Source organism: Mirounga leonina, unplaced genomic scaffold (genome assembly GCF_011800145.1).
Source record: "Mirounga leonina isolate KUSES-001 unplaced genomic scaffold, KU_Mleo_1.0 Mir_128, whole genome shotgun sequence".
Lineage (NCBI taxonomy): Eukaryota > Metazoa > Chordata > Mammalia > Carnivora > Phocidae > Mirounga > Mirounga leonina.
Genome location: NW_023270320.1, coordinates 190,528 through 212,752, shown reverse-complemented (window position 1 = coordinate 212,752; position 22,225 = coordinate 190,528). Strand labels below are relative to the sequence as shown.

Sequence of the window (22,225 nt, the reverse complement as noted above, 5' to 3'; positions counted from 1 at the left end):
CTTGCCTTAGACATGGTGTTTTCCGTTCCTCCCTAGTAGGCATTGCTGCTAGTGAAAAGGGATTTTTTCTTCTACATATTAAGAAGCATTGTTATAGGTGCTTAAAGACCAACTTTTTAATAAACGGATATAACAAAACAAAAATATAGTCAAGAGGTTACAGACTGAAGAAAGAATTTTATTTTAGCAGAAAAGAAGCCATTTAGCATTTGAATTGTCTTTGGCTCTTGATGGTCACAGAAGTCTTCATGAAAATAGCAAATCTTAAGAAGGAAATTAAAGGAGAGAGCTTGCTGAATGGACAAAGCCACCAAAACAATGTTTAGAAGCTTTTCTGTAGAGAGTAACTATTGGACTTGGATTTCGTAAAATCCCATCTCAAATTGTTTTGATAGTGGATAAGGTTAGACTGTTAGACTGTTAGAAATCTATTCAGACTGTTGGAGAGTTCCTTTTTTTTTTTTTAAGATTTTTATTTATTTATTTGACAGAGAGAGGCACAGCGAGAGAGGGAACACAGGCAGGGGGAGTGGGAGAGAGAGAAGCAGGCTTCCCGCGGAGCAGGGAGCCCAATGTGGGGCTCGATCCCAGGACCCTGAGATCATGACCTGAGCCGAAGGCAGATGCTTAACGACTGAGCCACCCAGGCACCCATTGGAGAGTTCCTAAGGAAGGAAGCTGAGCATACAACTACCACATTTTCTAGAATTGATCTGAGAATGAATCAGCAGAGACTAAGACAAAATTTTTAGTAACCTGGCCAAAGGCAGCAAATTGTCCCAGAGGTACATCTTCTTATTCTCAAATTTTCTTTGCCCTTCTTAATGAAAGAAATGAACCTGAATGTGCTACATAACAAAGAGTGAATAACAATTTAGGAAAGTAAACAAATGCCATACTTAATAGTGGCAGTGCCAACATCTGGCCACCTGACCCTAAGACTAGTCTTTTCATTGCCACAATGCCTTTCACTCATTTTTAAAAAAGATTTTTTTTTTATTTATTTATTTGAGAGAGAGAATGAGAGACAGAGAGCATGAGAGGGAAGCGGGTCAGAGGGAAAAGCAGACCCCCTGCTGAGCAGGGAGCCCGATGCCGGACTCCATCCCGGGACTCCAGGATCATGACCCGAGCCGAAGGCAGTCGCTTAACCAACTGAGCCACGCAGGCGCCCTCACTCATTTTTTATATCCCATCTCACTCTTAACTTGCCCTACCTGGAGTGTGTTAATTCTTGCATAGTGATTACTTTGTGGCATGAAATTATATTAGCTAAAACATTCAGGTTTTTGTTGTTTCTTCTTCCCTTTGTTACCATCTGGTTATGAATATAAGGTATAATATTTTAATATTGTTATTATTTGTTTACTATCAATAGCAGATTCCCTCCTGTATTAGTAGTGACAAGGCTACTACTCTCAGACCCAGGGAGTCTAGTTTCTTCAGTTAGTATTGAAGTATTTACCCAAGGGTAAATGTGATTCTAATACATTACATGTAAGTTACATGTAGGAATGATCAGGCAGGGGAATTCAGATATAAATAACCAATGAAAAATTCTTATCTTTATAATGGATGCTTTTGTTAGAAGGTAAATGTAGAAGCTGCTCTTCATGTCAAAATGAGATCTAGTAACTATCCAAATAAAGAACCACCGTAGTCTGTGTACAATGATCCCATTTCTCAATTTATTTTTAAGCTCAAAGTGGGTAGTAAAAATTGGGTCTTCACTTACTGCTATATGAGATGCTCAGAAAGATGTCTTATGTTTTAGGAACCTCAAAAATATGATATAAACTACTCTTCTCTCTCTGCAGAGAGAGGAACCCCTGTTTTTTGTGTTTTTTTTTTAATTTTTTAGTTTTTAAGTTTTATTTATTTTTAGAGAGAGTGCGTGTGTGTGTGCAAGCTGGCAGGGAGAGAGAGAGAGAGAATCTCAAGCAGGCTTCACGCTCAGTGTGAGCCCCACGCAAGACAGTCCCACAACCCTGAGATCATGACTTGAGCTGAAATCAAGAGTCAGACACTAACTGACTGAGCCACCCAGGCACCCCAAGGGAATCCCTGTTTTAAGCACAGCAGCCTGGCTGTCATTGCACTGCATGTCATCTTGATGACTGTGGCCAAGTAGATGTGGACATGGGAAGAATATGAACAAGTCTCACGCGCCTCAGTACTGCTCCACAGGGTCAGCCCTTCATGTTATTCTGGAAAGCATGCGAGTGGTAGAACACTGAAGATTTAAGTGTGTCCCCATGGGTTACTGACTTAGGAATTCATCAGGCATCTACTTCTGTGTTTATATACATGTTATTTTAATTTTTCTAGGATTTTCCGTATTGAGAGTTCAAAATATGTGAAGTTTTATTGAGAAATTTTATTTTTTAGTATTTGTTCTCTCTTTCCATTCAACACTTATTCAGTGTTTTCTCTGTGCAAAAGCAAAGTTCTTAACCTCATGTGATTACATTCTAGTATTGGCAGGAGAAAGAGTAACAGAATTTTTTATAAGTAAAATTTAAGTCTGATAGAAGTACTAAGGAGAAAAATAAAGCAGCGAACAGCAATAAGTAGGCATTGCAATTTATAGGCCATTTTAAAGATTTGAGGTTGGGAAGGATTTCTAAGGATGAGAAACCATTGAAGAATTTTGAGCAGAGATGACATGCTCTAACTTATTTTAACATTCATTCATGATAAAAACTTCCAACAAAGTGGATATGTAGGAAACATACATCAACTTAATAAAGACCGTATATGACAAACACACACCTGACATGGTACTCAGTGGTGAGAAACTGAAAGCTTTTCCTCTAAGATCAGGAATAAGACAAGGATTCTTAGTCTTGCCACTGTTATTCTACACAGTATTAGTAGTTCTCGCTACAGCAGTCAGACAAAGAAAGGAAATAAAAGGCTTCTAAGTTGGTAAAAAAGAAGTGAAACTGTCACTATTTGCAGATGACATGATACTGTATATAGAAAACCCTAAAGACTCTGCCAAAACACTACTGGATCCAATAAATGAATTCAGTAAAGTTGCAGGATACAAAAATAATATACAAAAAATCTGTTGTGTTTCTGTACACTAATAACAAACTAGTAGAAAGAGAATTTAAAAAAAAAAAAAACCTCCCAGTTGCAATTACATCAAAAAGACTAAAAAAAAGACCTAAGAATAAATTTAACCAAGGAGAGGAAATTGAATGATACAAATAAGATTTGGAATACAATAAAGAATTAATTGTTAAAGAATTGTTAAAATGTGTATTGCTCAGTGCAGTCTATAGATATGATGGATTCCCCATTGGAATACCAATAGCATTTTTCACAGGACTAGAACAAATAATAGTAAAATTTATATGGTACCAGAAAAGACCCCAAATGACCAAAGCAATCTTGAGAAAGAACAAAGCTTGGAGGTATCACAGTCCCAGATTTCAAGATATACTACAAAGCTGTAGTAATCAAAACAGTGTGGTATTGACACAAAATAGACGTGTAGATCAATGAACAGACTACAGAGCCCATAAATAAATCCACACTTACATGATCAATTAATCTTCAACAAAAGAGGCAAGAATATACAATGGGGAAAAGACAGTCTTTTCAATAAATGGTTTTGGGAAAACTGGACAACTACATACAAAAGAATGAAGCTGGACCACTTTCTTAAGTTGTATACAAAATAAAAACTTAAATGTAATGACTGAAATCATAAAGCTTCCAAAAGAAAACACAGGCATTAAATCTGGACATTGGTCTTAGCAACAGTTTTTTGAATATGTTTACTCAGGCAAGGGAAACAAAAATAACTGCACCAAAATAAAAAGCTTTTGCACAGCAAAGGAAATCATCAACAAAATGAAAAGAATGGGAAAAGATATTTGCAAATGATATATCCAATAAGGGATTAATGTCCAAAATATGTTAAGAACACATACAACTTAACTTCAAAAAAAAACCACAAACAAACAATTCAGTTAAACAATGGGCAGAAGACCTGAATAGGCATTTTTCCAAAGAAGACATACACATGGCCAACAGACACATGAAAAAATGTTCAGCATCACTAATCATCAGGGAAATGCAAATAGAAACCACAATGGGATATTACCTTCACATCAGTCAAAATAGCTAGTATCAAAAAGACAAAAAATAACAGGTATTGGTGAGGATGTAGAGAAAAGGGAACCCTCCTGTACTGCTTGCTGATGGGAATGAAAACTGGTGCAGCCACTATGGAAAACAGTATGGAGTTTCCAGGGAAAGCAAAAGCACTAATTTGAAAGATATATGCACCTCTATGTTTATTGGCGCATTATTTACAATAGCCAAGGTGTGGAAGCAACCTAACTGTCCACTGATAGATGAGTGATAAAGAATGTAAATTTACACAGACAATGGAGTATCATTCAGCCATAAAAAAGATTGAGATCTTGCCATTTGTGACAACATAATACCTAGAAGGTATTATGTTAAGTAAAATAAGTCAAAGACACCGTCACTTTTATGTGGAATTTAAGAAGCAAAACAAAAGAACAAACAAGCCAGAACAGAAAAAGAATCATAAATACAGAAAAAAAACTGGTGGTTGTCTGATGGGTAGGGGGTATAGGGATGGGTGAAATAGGTGAAGGGGATTAAGAGGTACAAACAAATTATAAGTCACTAGGATATAAAGTACAACAGAGGGAATATAGTTAATAAAATGATAAAACTTTGGTGACAGATGTTAATGATACTTAAATCATGGTGAGCATTTCGTAACATATATAAATATCAAATTGCTATGTTGCACAATTGAAACTAATATTGTATGTCAGCTATAAAGCTAAGTTAAAGTTGTTGTGTAAGGCAAGCAGAGAATCAACAGGGAGTGTATTTATAAATTGCATTTAAACTATCTGATATACCAGTTTAGAGAACAAAAACGTGATGATCATGTTCAAATGGTCAATGTTGGCCAAAGAAGTTGGTATGTTATGTGTTATGCAGTCACTGTTTGCTGCTTCCCTAGCAGCCCCTTCTTTCATGCTAACAGAACTGTGATTTTCATCGAGGAGGTCAATATGCCTAGCCACAGGAAGGGAATCATTTAAACCAGACATGATAATACTTGCTCATGTGGCTAGTCAACCTGACCCACAAAGTTTCTGCTGAAAAATCAGGTGAGAGTCATATGGGTGTTCCCTTGTATGTAACTAGTTGCTTTTCTCTTGTTACTTTTAAGATCCCTTTTTATCTTTAATTTTTTACATTTTAATCATTGTATGTCTTGGTGTGGATCTCTTTTGGTTCATCATGTTTGCAGCTGTGTTCTCTTCCTGGACTTGGATGTTTGTTTCCTTCCCCATGTTAGGGAAGTTTTCAGCTATTATTTCTTCAAATAAGTTTTCTGCCACTTTATCTCTTCTCCTTCTGGGGCCCCTATAATGCAAAGGTTGGTACATTTGATGTTGTCCCAAAGATCCCTTAACTTATCCTCATTTTATTTTAAATTCTTTTTTCTTTTTGCTGTCCAGTTTAGATTATTTCCATTACCTTGTCTTCTAGATCTCTGATCCATTCTTCTGTGTCTTCTAACCTGCTGTTCATTCCCTGTAGTATATTTTTCATTTCTGTTTTTGTACTCTTCAGTCTGATTTGTTTCTTTTTAATATTTTCTGTCTCTTAGTTGAGGATCTCACTGAGTTCATCCACTCTTCTCCCAAGTCTGATGAGCATCTTTATCAGGTAGATTGCTTTTCTTCATTTCATTTAGTTCCTTTTCTGAGGTTTTGTCTTGTTCTTTTATTAGGAGCATATTCCTCTGTCTCTTTATTTTGTCTAACTCTCTGTGTTTGTTTCTATGTATTAGATAGGTCAGTTATGTTTCCTGCCCTTGGAGGTAGTGGCCTTATATAGAAGGTATCCTGTGGGGACCAACAATTCTCCCTGATCACCAGAACCAGGCACTCTAGGGGTGTCCCCTATGTGGGCTGCGTGTGCTCTCCTGTTGCAACTGGGCCACACAGCTTCAGGAGTGCTCGTAGGTAGAGCTAGCTCCTTGTGCAATGTGGGTCATGACTACTGCAGATGTACTGGTGTGTAGGACTAGCTGAGAGGTCCAGCTGCAGCTGCTACAGGCATGCTGGTGGGTGGGGATAACCCCTGTTGTGGCTGGCTGTGAGGCTTGGTGTGACCCCCAGTTACAAGTGTACTGGAGGTAGGATTAGCACCTGGTGTGGCTGGCTGCAAGGCCCAAGTGACCATTGCTGGTGGGCAGGGCTGGTACCCCTCCCTGGGCCAGTAGTTGCTTTGGAGGGGCACTCGTCCTGGCTAATGCTACCTGCCAGGTATTGCAGGGGTTGTGGAGAGCTGCTTTGGAGGAGCACCTGCCAGGGCAGGAGATTGGACAGGGTGGAGTAAGAGGCTAGCAAGGTAGATGGAGAATGTCAGAACTGGCACCTGCCAATCAGGCCTGCTAGGCTGAAGGAGGGCAGGAAAAATGGCACCTGCCCACACTTCCATTCCTAGAAAAAGTTCCTATAAATCCCTGAACCTCTAGCACATGCCCTAAAATTATTCAATAAATGTCCTTTGTGTATAGTTCAAGTGCTTTCAAACTGCTGCTTCTGTGCTAGGTCTCAGAGCAAGTGATATTGTGCATAAGTGCTTTAAGAGTGGAGTCTCTATTTCTGGCTCTTCCAGAGTTAAGACTCACTTGATTTTCAAAGCCATATGTTATAGGGGTTCATCTTCCCAGTGTACACCTCCAGGGGGAAGTACACAATGTTAGGGGCTAAATCCCACAATTCTCAGGGAGGACCTCCATTTCTATAATAGTCCTGCCACTTGTGGGTCACTGTTAAGGGTTTAGTTCTGACCATATCTCTGCCCTTCCTGCCCTTCTCTGTGTGGCTTTTTCTTCCTATCTTAAGCTGTGAAGAGTTCTGTTGGTTTTTAGATCTTTCTCAGAGTTGCACTACATGTATTTGTACCTTTGTGTGTTTTTTGAGAGGGGGTGAGCTCAGAATATTCCTATTCCTCCATCTTCCTTTCTCCCCCAGCTTTACTTCAAACTTAAATTTCACAGTTGGTTTTAGAAAAAGAGATAATAATCATGTCTTCTCTAAAAGAAAGAAAGGAAATAAACCCTTCCAAAGATACCACATGGTTGCATAGTTAGAAAGAAGTATGGTTTTCTCACCCCAAAAAAAGGAGAGTAAAAGGAGGTATCAATGAAGAAGAGACTTTTTAAAATTTTTTTATTTAAATTCAATTTAGTTAACATATAGTGTATTATTAGTTTCAGGAGTAGAATTTAGTGATTCATCAGTTGCATATAACACCCAGTGCTCATTACATCAAGTGACTTCCTTAATGCCCATCACCCCACTCCCCCCACCCACCCACCTCCCCTCCAGCAACCTTCAGTTTGTTCCCTATAATTAAGAGTCTTTGGGGTGCCTGTGTGGCTCAGTCAGTTAAGCAGCTGACTCTTGATTTCAGCTCAGGTCACGATCTCAGAGTCCTGGGATCAAGCCCCACATCAGGCTCCGCACTCAGTGGAGAGACTGCTTCAGGATTCTCTCTCCTTTGCCCCTTCCCCCACTCTCTCTTTCTCTCTCAAATAAACAAATATTTAAAAAGACAAAAGAGTCTCTTACGGTTTCCTCCCTCTCTGTTTTTATCTTATTTTTCCTTCCCTGAAGAAGAGATTTTTTTTTAAGATTTTATTTAGTTATTTGACAGAGAGATAGGGAGAGCCAGAGAGCAGAAGCTGGGGGAATGGCAGAGGGTGAAGGAGGCTCCCCCCTGAGCAGGGAGCCCAATATGGGGCTGGATCCCAGGACCCTGGGCTCATGACCTGAGCCAAAGGCAGACACTTAATCAACTGAGCCACCCAGATGCCCCAAGAAGAGACTTTTTAAAGTTACGTTCATTTCCATTGCTCTTCAGGGCTTCACTCAGAGCTGTTTCTCTTTACTCAGAGACCATCTTTTTTCTTAGCCCTAAGCCTCAAAGATAGAGATGATTTATATATTTAGATGAATCTATAATCTCAGAAGAATATGGCTGAAACCAATACCCACTATATTCTAAGAGTAAAGATATCCTAAAATACTTTGAATGTGCATTTAGTTTGATTTTAGAGAAGGCTGAAAAGCAAAGTTGCATCACTGGGTTTAGTAGCCTCTGTCCCTGTAAACCTTTTTAACACAGAAACAGAGTACAGCCATTTGGAAGTTTATAAACCACCCATCGGTTTCCTTTTCCTTATTTCCCTTAACAACAACTGAACACTTCATTTTCTGGTCCCCTTTCATTCTTTGCTTTGCTTTGTCTTTTCTTTTAATCTGATAACTCATGTGCTTCCACTCTTCAGTGCTATTCCTTTTGTTTGTTGACTGACACACTGATGTAATTTATTTGAGACAATAGCTTTACAGGTAAAGCTGTAGAATGAGTATTTGAAATGGTATTTTTCAGATGAATTTTCCCAGTAGTATCATTTTCTTCAAAGACTAGTAGAAAATTGGCCCTATCACCTTCATTCTGTCCCCTTTCAAGTCATCTCAAAAATTTGTCTTTCGTACCCCTTTTATTGTATAAATGCCCCAGCTTCATGAAATAGTATGCCTTCTACTGGCTTTCTGAATCTATTTTTAAACTGTCTTTGGATCATTTTACTAAAGGTTGTTCATATTGGGAGTAGTTCTTCCTGTACTTTAATCTTGCCACCGAGGCAGTTTAGAGACAGATTAAATAGTAAATTTTTAGAATGAATAGGACTTTAGAACTAGTATGCCCTTTGGATATTGTCTAGTTCAGTGCCCTGATTTCACTGATGCATTGACTAATGTGTAATATTGATAACATGACATTTTTTATTAGCAAATGCCCTTATTAAGCCCTTTTGTAACTTTCTGAGATAAGCTTAGTATTTCATTCTTTTATTTTGTTACTTTATTAAACTTGGAATGTATATCAGTTAGTAATTCTTTCAACTGCATTTGACAATGCCTAATGAAGAGTGGCTTACACTCTAAGAATATTTATTATTCATACTAACAAGATATTCAGAGATAGTAGGGAGTCTTAGAGTTGGATCCAGCTCATTGTATCATCAAGAACCCACGTTCTTTCTGTCTTTCCCTTTTTTCCTCAAGCTAGTATCGGGTCCTTCTATCTTTCTGCCTACTGCCCTATGTCTTGGCGTGCAGTTTAGGCAATCATATCCATGTCAAGGAAGAAATAAAAGTGAAAGGCAGCTTGTGCCAGTAATTTCTCCTCTAAAGCCCAGCCCCTTTATCAGAAAGCAAAAGCACTTTCTCAGAAGCTCCCCAATAGCTTTCTCCTTACAGCTTATTGGCAAGACTATCACCTGACCCATCTTAGCTACAAGAGAGGCTGGGGAGGTATTCACGTTTTACGGTGGGAGGAACCTTTGTAGTGGGAGGAACACAGGAATAGGAGGGATTGAGAATGCCTTTTAATTGGCTAAACCAACAGCGTCTGTCAGAGTGGTCATCCTAAAATATACATATACATATTTTCATATCCAGTGAGGAAATATATCCTTTTTTTTTTCAGCAAATTTGATTTATTTGATACATTAATTTTGTCATAAAAGGTAGACATCTGCACCTTTACTTTTCCTGAGGCAGGTAGAGCAATGTAGATTCACAAGACAAAACAGATTTGCTACTCTTGTTCTTTTCTTGAACTGATTATCCCTATTAAAATAGATTCTCCTTAAGTTTCAGTCAGCCTTCCCGTCAGTGATGGTTTTCTTGAACAGTATTGTCAGGAAGCTCTGACTTTGATTTAGATTTTGAGCTTTAGTGTCAGGTTGAGTAAGGAGTTGATTAAATTATTTCATTTCATTTCTAAGGTACCATTTTTAAATGTCAAATCATTGTTAGATGCTAGACCTTTCATTGTATTTTAAAAGTATATTTCAGCCTACTTTTAAAGAAAAAAAAATACTCCCTAAAATATTGGATCAATAGGGCCTAAATGATGGACATTTATGCAGTTGCATCCAGTTGTCTGAAAATGAGACCTACATTACAGCTGTAGCTTGAAATCTTCCGACCTTCCTATGTAGTTACAAGTCTACTTTTCAGTGAGTGGCATGAAGAGATCTCTAGGGATTCTTTTTTTTTTTTTTTTACTTTTTTTTTTTTATTCTTATGTTAATCCCCATACATTACAACATTAGTTTTAGATGAAGTGTTCCATGATTCATTGTTTGTGCACAACACCCAGTGCTCCATGCAGAATGTGCCCTCCTCAATACCCGCCACCAGGCTAACCCATCTTCCCACCCCCCTCCCCTCTAAAACCCTGTTTGTTTTTCAGAGTCCATCGTCTCTCATGGTTCGTCTACCCCTCCGATTTCCCCCGCTTCATTCTTCCCCTCCCGCTACCTTCTTCTTCTTCTTCTTTTTTTTTTTTCTTAACATATATTGCATTATTTGTTTCAGAGGTACAGATCTGAGATTCAACAGTCTTGCACAATTCACAGCGCTTACCAGAGCACATACCCTCCCCAGTGTCCATCACCCAGTCCCCCCATCCCTCCCACCCCACCCCCCACTCCAACAACACTCAGTTTGTTTCCTGCGATTAAGAATTTGAGGAAATATATCTTAAGACAGTGGGTTCTGGAGTCAGATTTCCTGAGTTTAAATCCCATCTTCTTTGCAAACTCTGACTTTGGATTTCTCTCTGCCTCTATCTCCTTTACTGTAAAACAGGGATAATAATTTACTGATTATGTACATGATTATTGTATTAATGACCTGAAGTTAGCATATGAGCACTCCATATAAATGTCATTATCATCATCAAGCAAAGCTTGACATCCCCACATAGATACTGACCAAACCCAGAGCAAGCTTAATTACTAGCAGCTTTTTCCCACTTTTGAACAAAACATCCTGAAAGAGTAACTTCCAATAGCTTCAACATCATAATTCTTAACTTGAAACTAAGATATACAAAATTTCAATCTAACTAGGAAAACCCGTAAAAGTCATAACAGAATTTGCCTGCCTTTGTTGGGATAATTTATAACTGACATGTCATTTTGTTTAAAAATAAAACACTTTAGGCTTTTTATAAATGCTTCCTGTGTCAAAGCAGTATGGTGAAAGGCTTATTTTGACTAGAATCTATCAAATCAAGAATCTGAGACCCATCTGTAATTTGCAAGATATATATACATACATTCTGTAGTGACCCAGATAAAAACAAACCAAAAAAAGCACCAATTAGGGTTAGGGGGGAAAAAAATCTCTGCAGTGTTCTTTTCAGTTATTTTTAGACAAAGATACACAGAGGTAGGAGAATCAAGGACCTGTTTAAAACATAAGAGATACTCAGGAAATAGTTGATGAAGAAAAAAATTTTGTAGTATGAGAAAAACATCGGAATATAATTTGAAGTTTTATGAGAAGCTATAGTACTCTGAGAAATTGGTAATCCTAACAGAAAAGCAATGGTGGGAAACCCAGAGCAGCTTCTAGAAAGTGTTGTGGTCTTGTAGGGGACTGGAGAGTAGAGTCACCATAGACTGATTCCTCAAGTTAAGTCTTTGTAGAATTACAGGGAGTAGGAAAGAGAGTAAACAACCATATCCAAGCGAGGTTCAAGTAGTCATGTGAGGGATGCTCAAGTGACTGTACCATAGGAGCCATCTGACTGCCCACAATCAGAGGTTATAGCTCCTCCAGCTTCTACCATTCTTGTCCCTGGATGTTGAGGAAGCATGATTTTTCCATGCATTTGTGAACAGTGTACTGACTACCATTCTTCTCTGACTTTCCCTCCAGAAAACCCGTTATGAAACTTATGTCAGCATTCTAAAAGAAGGAGGCAAGGAGCTCCTGAGTAACAATGAAAGTGAGGCTGCAGGACTGAAGAAGTCACATTCAAGTCCTTCATTGAACCCGGATTCATCCCCAGTAACAGCCAAGGTCAAGCGTAATGTGTCAGAGAGGAAAGATCACCGACCTGAAACACCAAGCATTAAGCAAAAAGTCACTTAGAATCCATCTGTGACCAGGAAGTACTGGTCATGGAGCAAAATAGAGTTTTTCAAGATCTTTCTGGTAAACCCGTGAATATATTTTTAAACAGTCTGTGACTAAATGGTGCATTAGTAACCTTTTCTATTGTATAGTTTTGTTAGTTTCTGTACTGATTGTCTCTTTGCTCTTAATTTCTTTGCTTTGATGATTTTTTTGCTACTTGATGACTAATGCACCTTTTTCGTGAGGGGGAAAGGATTGTGATTTCAGAATGAATTGCGTGTCACTTTTCCTTTGTTTTTTTTTTCTTGTTTGCCCTCTTCTCAGTTGTTTTATGTATTCTCAAATCAGCTGTTACACTTTTTTAAGGTTAAAAAATTTAATTCATTGTGAAACATTTAACTGGACAAACTTGGTAGTTTAGCAAATTCTAGCCAGAGTTAATACAAGCCTTTATATGTGAAATCTTGCTCAGTCACAGAGGTGAAATTGAGCACTCACAGAAATTCAGTTAAGAATAACAATTCTGGGAATCAAGATGTTCTACTGTGATGCAGGTGTGCATACATCTTTGCACTTACTGTTGAGTTCTGACCCTGCTGGAAGCAGGGATAGGAGGTGTGAAGATCGGAGGACTGGAGAACTTAAGAAGTGCATTAGCTTCCTTGAAGTGTTGATTTCATTTCAGCCAAAGAAGGAAAGAGGAAGTGGAATCTTTTGCCATTGAAGGTTGTGGAAAGACAACACCAAGTTTATTTTGTTTCGTAAAGGGCAGTGGCAATAATCAACTCTTGAGAAGCTGTAGCAATAGGCATGTGGTCGGTGTGCAGGAAATTGTTACCTCACTCCCAGGGTCTAGACTAGGAATCCAGAATCATCTCTATCATCAATACCCTGCCATTCAGGAATTAGGTTATTTCAGACATTTTGTTATCTCCTGTTTGTAAAATATTGGGGTCTTCCTAACAAAATAATGTTGAAAATGGAACCTCTTCTGTTCTTTTTTAAATCAAAACAAAGTAAGACAGGAAAAAGCTGCGGTTCAGCAATGCAATGATTCTTTAAAATAAATCTGAAAGTAATAAATTGAATGAATTGTGGTTGGAAAACAGGAATCTACTGGTTGCAGATGCAAGGTTACTTATTTTATTCTGATCTCAGTCTTTTTGATAGCCAATTCACTCTGCTACTACTGAACTTTCTCCTAAAAATAAGTACTTTATTTTAAATCATTATTTTCTACCTATTCAAAATAGTTCTGTTAACCTTACAGTAATGAGTTTGTTCCAGTGATGGTCCCTTTGCAATTTAGGATGATAAACAGCACATTCTCTTGTAGAGGAAGAAAAAGTGAAAAATGAGCCCTCTATGAGTTAGAACTTTGATTTTGAAATCTTGAAACTTTGTGATCCTGAAAGCTATACTCTCCATGATTTCAGAACTAATGGAATCACTTTGAATACTCTTTTTCCCTCCCATACATATTTGCTCTAGTTATTAGTTAAAGGTACTATGACCAAAGAATCAGGGACTCTGCATGAATATCATGGTTCTGGTGAATTAGAGAAAACCTGCTATTAAACCATGGTGGTTTCTGGTGGCATATTGTTCTGATGTACCAGCATTTAATCACAAGATTATTTATTAACATTTATTTCCTTTACCTATATAAATGCCCATATTTGCTAGTGCCCAGAAAAGAGAAACCCCACGCTATGGTTGTAGCTGCTTGCTTTGTGATAAGTATTTTGCCACACCTTTGAAGAATTCACTCTAACCCTCTGTTGTGTTTACATAAAGGCAATGACTAAATTTATGTTCCAAAACCATAAAACAAACAGGGTAGTTACCAATATGGCCCTGTGTACCTGATTCATTTTTGTAGCTTCTGACCAAATCCAAGATTTCCATGAGGGAATCATCTTTCTTCCTCAAATCTGAACAATTAGCCTGTTTGTTTTCTGCCTAGATATTCATACCAAGCAGAGAGAAATACCTAGACTATATCATCTCTGAGCTTCAGTAACTAAAGAAAAATAAACATCCCTGATTGGCTTGAATGTGTTTGTCCACAGTGTGACTGTGTCTGTGTATATAGAATGTCTCTGTGTATTTTACTTACAGTATATAATAGACATGAAATGGTACCTTGCTGCAGTGTTTCTGACATTTAGAGTAGTTCTGAAATGCTTAGTTAGCATCAGCACCACTACAGCATTATTCCTATTATATGATTCTCTAATGTTAGCTACAGGAACTTCTGTATATGCTAATAGATAGATAAATGGATGAGAAGGACACTTTGAAGCTGCTGTATACTATGTTTGCATAGTTTCTCTTTAAAAACAACCGCAAAAGGTTTTTCTGTCAGTCAGGATCCCAGATTGCCCTGGCATGATGTTGCCCATCTGCAGGGGATGGGTTGAGAATACCTCTGCCCTATCTATTGTCAGTGCATCTAGCAGGCCAAGAGTGTTTCCAATAGGAGGAAACGGCCCCGGATTTGACTAGATTCGGAGTCTTCCCATAGCCAACCACATTTTCCTTCGTGATAATTTCTTTCCTGTGGTATCTAGTCAGAAGAAATTGAAGACATTTCCTTTCACAGCTATTCCAAGCATGCTGCCTAGTTCACAGTACAGGGGGCCTCTCCTCCTCCTTTCCTTCTGAAGGTACTCCCGCTTTTCCCATCCCCACTCCTCACCATACCTCAGCACCAGGAGCCTTGGGATTTCTCTCCATGTGATAAATCATTATTCTCCTTCACATAAATACACTTAGTATTATTTTTTGTACAGAAAATCTTTATAGCCATCAAAACACCTTGGTGATAGTCTTATTGCAAAATTGACCATAGAAGTGGCCCATGTATAAAATCTTTAAGTGTTTTCGGGGTTTGTTCCCCCACCTCGCATGTTGACTTTTACAAGAGGTGTCAGAAATCCATTGTTAGCAATCAGACTTAACTACTAGCATGCAGAGTCCTCATTTTATTGCCAGGCTATAGCCATTGTTTGAAGTGCGCTTTTTAGAAACATTTTGGTAACTCTTAGCAATGCCTAATTAAACCAAGCAATACTTCCATGTATTTTAATTAATCATAAGTAAAACCAATGTGTAGGAGAGTCCTGTGGTGGAACTGTAGTGCCTATCGATCTTAGTTAAAGAAGGTAGAAAGCAACTGTGCAAGACCCTCTAGGCTTCTCTGTTATCCTAATTCAGAAGATGAGGACTGTGTCCTAGTCAGGAGTGACATGAGGGACTTAATTCTGGAAGAGCAAAATTGGCTGGCTTTCCAAGGCCAAGCTAGAGGTGGGCTCTTGAGTTTGTATATCACCCTGTGGCCAAACCACAGAACTTCTGAGGCTGCAGAAGAATTTATATAACCAGCAGTGAAGGAGCATTTTCTGCTGGCCCTGGCCTGCTACTCCTTCTGATATAAAGAGCTTGAAAAGCTGTTCTTAGGTAAGGCAGGGCCTGATTTGGTATGAGCTTTAACTCTTCTCTGCCTTTATCCCTAATTTGTAGACAATGGGAAGAAACTTGACCTTTTAGAAGTTTCTCTATTGTCTTACTAGCAAGACTTTCTTGAGTATAGTTAGTTGTCATTGGATTTTGAATTCCTTTGGCATCTTTCCTTGTAGTCATCAGTTAGTCTTTTTTAAGCCAGAATTCACAGGGAGTTTCAGAGCCTTGTAGGTCCAAATTTCTGTACCTTAGCTCATGGACCTGGTCAAGTTTTCAGCACGTTGGTAGCTACCTTCCTTAATTTCAGCAGCGAACAATCTCTTCACTTTTCAAATGACAGTTTTTTCCGATTGTAACATTAACACTGTTAAACAAAGAACCAAAGTGGCATCTTAGGACTTATTAAAAGTAGAGTTTAGTTAATGAATAATAGTGTGAGTTTGGGTTTAAATAGCATCTGCTTTTCTCAGCATCTAAGTTACTCTGACAAAAAAAGATCAATCAGCTTTGTAGGCAGATGAGTCTCTGGGTCTACCTTGCTGCAAAGCTTTCTGGCCGTCTCTTCTCCCAGGCCAGGTCAAGCCACTAGTCGGCCTCGGGTCAACAGATCTCCATCAGCCTTTTGACATCTTACACTATCAAGTCACATAGAGGACTTTACAAGTCAGTAGTTCACCACAAAATAATTCCAACAAGTGATAGGGAGGTGCTTTGTCATTGCTTCTCCTCTCAGATTCCTTTTCAGTGTCTCACTGTTAAAAGGGGATCTAAAGTCCAAAGCCATTGCCATTCTCCTTTTGTACCTATAGTATCCAAAACCCAAGTGGGCAGCATTCTGCTTAGGACAATAACACCCATTGCATGCAAAGAGAATATCTTCATAGAGAGAATGTCAGTAAATACTTGAATCTGCATGATAGTTTGTTGACTTGAATGCAACAGCAAGAAAATATTGCAAGTTAAGTAATTGTATATACAGTTTCCTTCAATCTCCGTGGCTCATTCTTTGTAATTTATGTGTGTATTTGTGGTGTTGCAGGCTTTTGGAGAATATTCATATAGATAGTATGTCAGACATCAAAGAAAATGCTTTCTGTCACTTGCCAATGTTGTATTGTGGGTATTTATAGTTGTATGTATGTATGTGTATATGTATCAATGTGTAGACTGTATATCAGTATATGGTATATGTATATCAAATTTATTTTTATCTTTAATAACCAGTGTGATATGAAAAGCAAGTAAAAACCTCATAGGGTTGATTATATAATACAGTTATTGAGAGTATATATAGTGGTACTGTTTTATTAAACTTAAATTAAAATGATATTTTGATTAGATTTTTAATAAGATTTTATGTTAGAAAATTCCATCTTTGATCTTTGAATCACCAGGGCAAAAATGACTCTGAACTAACTTTGTGAAACTATTTCAGTGTACTGTGTACGATACTAAAGGGATAGCTCATTATAATTTGAGATATACAGAAAGAAAAAAAAAACAGGCATCCTATGCAGTCTTAACAACTTCAGTATTCTGAGCACTTAACCATAAAATCAAACTGACAATTTTGGGCTTATTACAAAATGTGATGCTTTAAAGCACACGTTCTTTATTGTTGTAATTAGTCCAGAAAAATAGAGCTTTCAGAAGAATTAAATAAGTGCCCACTATATCATTTTTGTGCCTGTGTCTATTCTACAGTAGATCAAACCACTCTTCTAGCACCACCTCCTTACCCTCTTTACTTTAAAGAAATATTACAATGTTAAAGTATATCAGGGCTTCCCAAGATCAGGTACTATATTCTAGGTTTGCAGTTTTACAAATTAGCATCTAGTGTCACAAGTAAAAGAATTTTAGGGCAGACTATGGACCAGGCTAAAACTTTATTTAATATTTTTATACTTAGGTCTCTTCCTGCCTCTCCCCAAAGAAGAGCCACTGGCCTTAGTTGTTTGAGCTTACTGCTTATCTTACAGTGTGTAAATAGATAATTAGAGATTAAATGTATATTAACCAGCATGTTTGGTGTATTTAAAGCAGCAACTGAGTATGTTTGAGTGAGTGGTTGAGTGCAGTATATTTTTAAACATACTGTCTCCTATTCTTTGTATCTGATTCAGAGAATTGGAGTTGTGGGGTGGGAGACTAATCTTCGGCTCCAGTCTGTAGTAGTGTGTGTTGGTGGTTACATTGGAGTTTTTTAGTAATTCTACAGTCTCAAACTATTTTTGCAAATATATCATATTTCCTAATTTGTTCTTGACGTGCAGTGAACTGGCTCTGTGACTGATCAGCAGGGTCTTTGTTCTGCAAGAGTGTGTTTCTTTCTAAAAATTACAGTGATTTGCAAAAGCATCCATTTGATTCAGAAAGTATATACAAAAGGAGTAGCAAAAATAAAGTTTCATTTTGGGCCTTAATCATTTGAAATGTTTGGACTTTTAATATAAAGCCATGTAGGTTATAAAGCCAAGTAACCATTTGGCATGGATAATAATATCCACTGTATAGAGAATATATATGCACATTGATTTTTAATGCCATTAGGATACTTTTTTAAGCTATAGGAATGAGACTAATTAGACCAAATTGAAGTCAGGGGGCTTGGTAGGGGAAGTGTATGAGCTGGTTGCCTTCCATTTAAGGTAGACATACATGTGGTCAGTCCTCTGCTCCTGAGAGATTCAGAACCAGTTTACTGTCCCCTTAGGTGTGTAAGGGGTAAGTGTTACACATCTGGGCCTCTCACATGTGTACATACACTTGCACACATGTACACGTAGGGAATGCTTTAAGTTATAGGAACTTAAAACACAAAGGGCCAGAGTGTAGAAGAGGTGATGAACGAAGGGAGTGGAAACTGCATCACAGGAATGTTTTCTAAGGGCTAGGGAGGAGTTTGAGCTCTACTGTCTGACTTTGAGAAGCATTGGATTTTTAACAAATACGTGAGGGCGTACATATCACAAATTGAAGGCTTTGTTATAATTCACAAGCAGTAGGTCTCCAACATCCCGCAGTAGCATAGGGACATTCTAGAAGGCTGATGTTCACTGTTTTCTAGGGTGGCATTGCTGCTTGCCCTGGAGATCATTACTTTGAGAAAGAAACATAAGTAGAGAAGCAACAAAGCATTTACCATAGAAGCATTGATGTGAATTGTACACACTCCCTTTTGAGCTGTACTGTTGAGAAAGCTCTGAAGTATGCTGAACAGTTAAGCAATGACAGTGAAGATGGAGATGAAAAGAAACCTAGCTAAAATATATTTCCCTTTGCAGGGTAAAGAGCTAAACTCTCACTAATAGTGTTATAAAAAGCACCTTCACTTCAATTCCTGAAAATGTTGGTTAGTGGAGAGAAATTTGAGGTTTCACTTACCATTTCCCTGTGATAAGACTTTAGACACTTTAGATAAGACTTTAGATACTCCCAGGAGAGTCCTATTCGGAAAGCTTAGTTAAGGACAGTACTGTAGGTCTGAGCTCCTTGTTCTGACCCCTGAATACTGGGGCACTACAGAGGGTGATAATGTATTCTCTCTGCAAAGAGGAGCTTCTCTTCTGGCCTTGCACTCCACTAGGGCTTCTACTGAGCAGCAAGCACATCCTGGATTTCAGTGCTAGTTCCCCAGCTTTAGGAACCCAGCTGTTGGAACAGGTTGACCCTGCTGAGGAAAGATACCAACTCAGAGTGACTGAGTCACTGGGGGTGACACATGACAAAGGTGTTTTAAAAATTGTCTGAAGCCAAGACCATATATTTTGCCTTTGCAAGAAACAAGCTGTCACATTGAACTCTAACCAGGGATGGATGATATCTTTGCCTTTGCACCCAGATTTCTGGAAATGGATGATGTTTCAGTTCTGTGGGAAGGGTCAAGAAACACTAAACTTACTGCTTCACATTTCTGCTCAGTTCAGATGAGAGCTGTTGGGTAAAGGCCTAAATGCCTCCCTGCATTCTCTTCTACCTCAGGTTTTAGGAGCCCATTTCTAGAACAAAAATTTATACAAGTGGAGAACCAGTACTGTCAGCCTTGATTACTGTAGGACAGGTAGAAGGGTGGTATTATGTATCCTTTAATATAGAACAAGCTTCTAACTTTTCCAGCCTAGTAACTGGGTTATATTTACTGTGACTCAAACTAATTGGCAGTGTGGAACATTCCTTTACCTTCAAAGTTAATCTCCACCAATCATGGCAGTTTCATTGCAGTCCTGGTGCCATATCTCCCTGCAAATTGTGAAAGTAATTAGTGACAAAATAGCAGCCTACTCCTTTTCAGTGGCCAAACTGTCAGCATTAGCAGACTTAGGTAAGCTAGTGGGACTGAATTATGTACTGGAAACCTGTTCCTCATTATCACCCACCAGATTGAAGAAATGCCATCTCCTAGAAAATTATGGCATTTGTGGTGGTCATCTTTTTAATGGAACAGTAATTTATGTGGATATTGTTAAAGTGTTTAGAGAACATTTTGAAAATTAAGTTTACATTTTACAATTGCTTTATTTTTATTAAAATAGTTGTATATAAATATTACCCCATTTCACTGTTGTTGAAGTAAACCTAAATCATGTAGACAAGTGAGTCCCCTGATATGTATAGAAACTGTGACATATATATAGTACTTTTCTCTATTGTGTAAATGTTTATGAATATAACTGTTCCTGTGTTTTTATAAGTTGGGGATAATTTGTTGTTTTACAACAACAAAATCTATTGGATTTAAGTGGTTTTTATGTAACAGAAATCATGCAAAATAGCGAAGGATTTAAAATATGTACATGATATATGTAAATGTACAAACTTTAGAAAGAAATAAATTAACAAATTTCAATCATTTAGGGGAATATTTTTATTTGCTTATTTAAGCAACTGTATAATACCTTTAAAAATCAAAACAACACAATACACCCCCTTGCATTAAAAAGATAGCCACAAGCCCCACAGTGAGAGATTTGGCCAGGGTAATTGATTAAGGTGTTAAGAAAGTCAAATCCTTAGCTCTTACTCACCTCCATTAACTTCTGTAAAAACTTGTGTTTGCACAAAGAGGTTGATGAGACTTAGGAGGCCTGTCTTCATCAGGAGGCTTTGAGCAGGGAAAGAACAAAAGTTTTGAAGTAATCTCAAAAATTCATTTGCATTTCCATACTCCTAACACTTTTTATCAAGGTAAGGGGACTGAAGAGTTAATTATTGCCCTAAAATGCAAACGCTGATCACTGCTTTATGGTGCCTAGTGTATACATTTGTGTTCTCATAACCAAACTTAATGTTAAAAATAACATCTGTTGATTTGGAAAAAGAAAAAATAAAATTCCACCCTAATCACCTAACTTCTGAATATTTGAGAAAATGTTTTATGTTTGGGGATTTGGGCTTTTTGAAGCAAGATAGCTGATAAATGAATGAAACTGATGCCTGGCAAAGATGAAAACTGTTATGTGTAAATCTCAGAGAAATAAATAGCTTGGGGTGGGGAAAAAGGGGGAAATAGGTCCTTTGGCACCCCTTGGCTTCCACTAAAATTCCCTGTGTGGCTCTCAAACACGAATCCTCTTAGATAAATATTGAATCATATTGTACACCTGAAACTAATAAAATGTTATAATGTCAATTATATCTCAATTTAAAAAAGAAACAAACATGAATCCTCATTGCCCAGTTGTCTGTCCTCCGGAGCTAGGAGTTTTATATATCTTGTCGTATTCCGTTTGTTGCACAAATTAATATTAAAAGATGAAACACTCATGAGAAGAAGCTAAAACCCAGGGCAAATTAAGATATAATGAAAAAACTATCAACTCTAAATAATGTCTCACCTCTACATTAATACTATTCCACAGTACTGTGAGATTTACCAATGAGACTGCTGAATCACCCAATTTTTACTGAAAAATTATAAGCCGTATTGAAAATATTGGAGACAGGCATATATTTTCCTAATATTAGAAAAGAGTGTAAGTTCTGGATGCTGCAGACTAGTGAGTTTGATATTAATTCTAGGCATAGTTACAGAGTGAATGATAAGAATGCAACAAATATTACAAGCCAGCATGGATTCTCAAGAACAAACTATTTCAGACTACATGTATTTCCTATTTTGTAAGATTAAGTAGATTAGAAAAATATCTGAGCCCTAAAAAAGAATTTAATGTGGTCTTATATACATTTGGGCAAAATGGTGAAATATCAACGTTATACAATTAGTAGGTGTGTAATCACTTGATTGGTGCTAATTAAAGGATACCTATCAACCTGGAAGAGCATGTTTAGTGTCCAGCTGCAAAGCTTGCCTTTTGGCTCCATCTGTCCAACATTTCAATTAATAACTTGACTAAAACTACAAAAAATGTGTTTATTAAAAATGTACATGTCATAAAGCTGGGAAAGAATGATTTTACTAAAGGACAGGATCAAAATTTGAAAAAAAAATCTCACCAGGCAGGGAAATGGGACAAATTAACAATGTGAAGTGTTGAAGTGTAAGATTTTACACTTTGGTTATTAAAAAAAAAAAAAAAGTTTTACAAGGTCAAGCTAGGACCTTGTGTTGCATAGGATAGCAAGCACATAGGAAAGAAAGCCTCCAACTGTAATCCACAGCAAGCTCAATTAACGTGAACAGAGTGATGTAGCCACCAAAAACACTGGTACCATCTCAGGCATACTCTGTGTCATGTAAGTATGAAAGTGAGTCACACTGCCCTACACTAATG

The 22,225-nt window shown here is 37.7% G+C and overlaps 1 protein-coding gene across 1 annotated transcript in view; it reads left to right on the top strand.

The window, feature by feature from the left end:
* The window catches only part of PSD3 (pleckstrin and Sec7 domain containing 3), a 522,661-nt gene extending 502,318 nt beyond the window's left edge, over positions 1–20,343 (top strand). Inside the window, exon 17 of the mRNA XM_035003894.1 lies at positions 11,826–20,343. Within this exon, the coding sequence (XP_034859785.1) occupies positions 11,826–12,041 (216 nt within the window). The 3' untranslated portion in view covers positions 12,042–20,343. The remainder of the gene's footprint in view (positions 1–11,825) is intronic.
* The last annotated feature ends 1,882 nt before the right edge of the window (positions 20,344–22,225 follow it).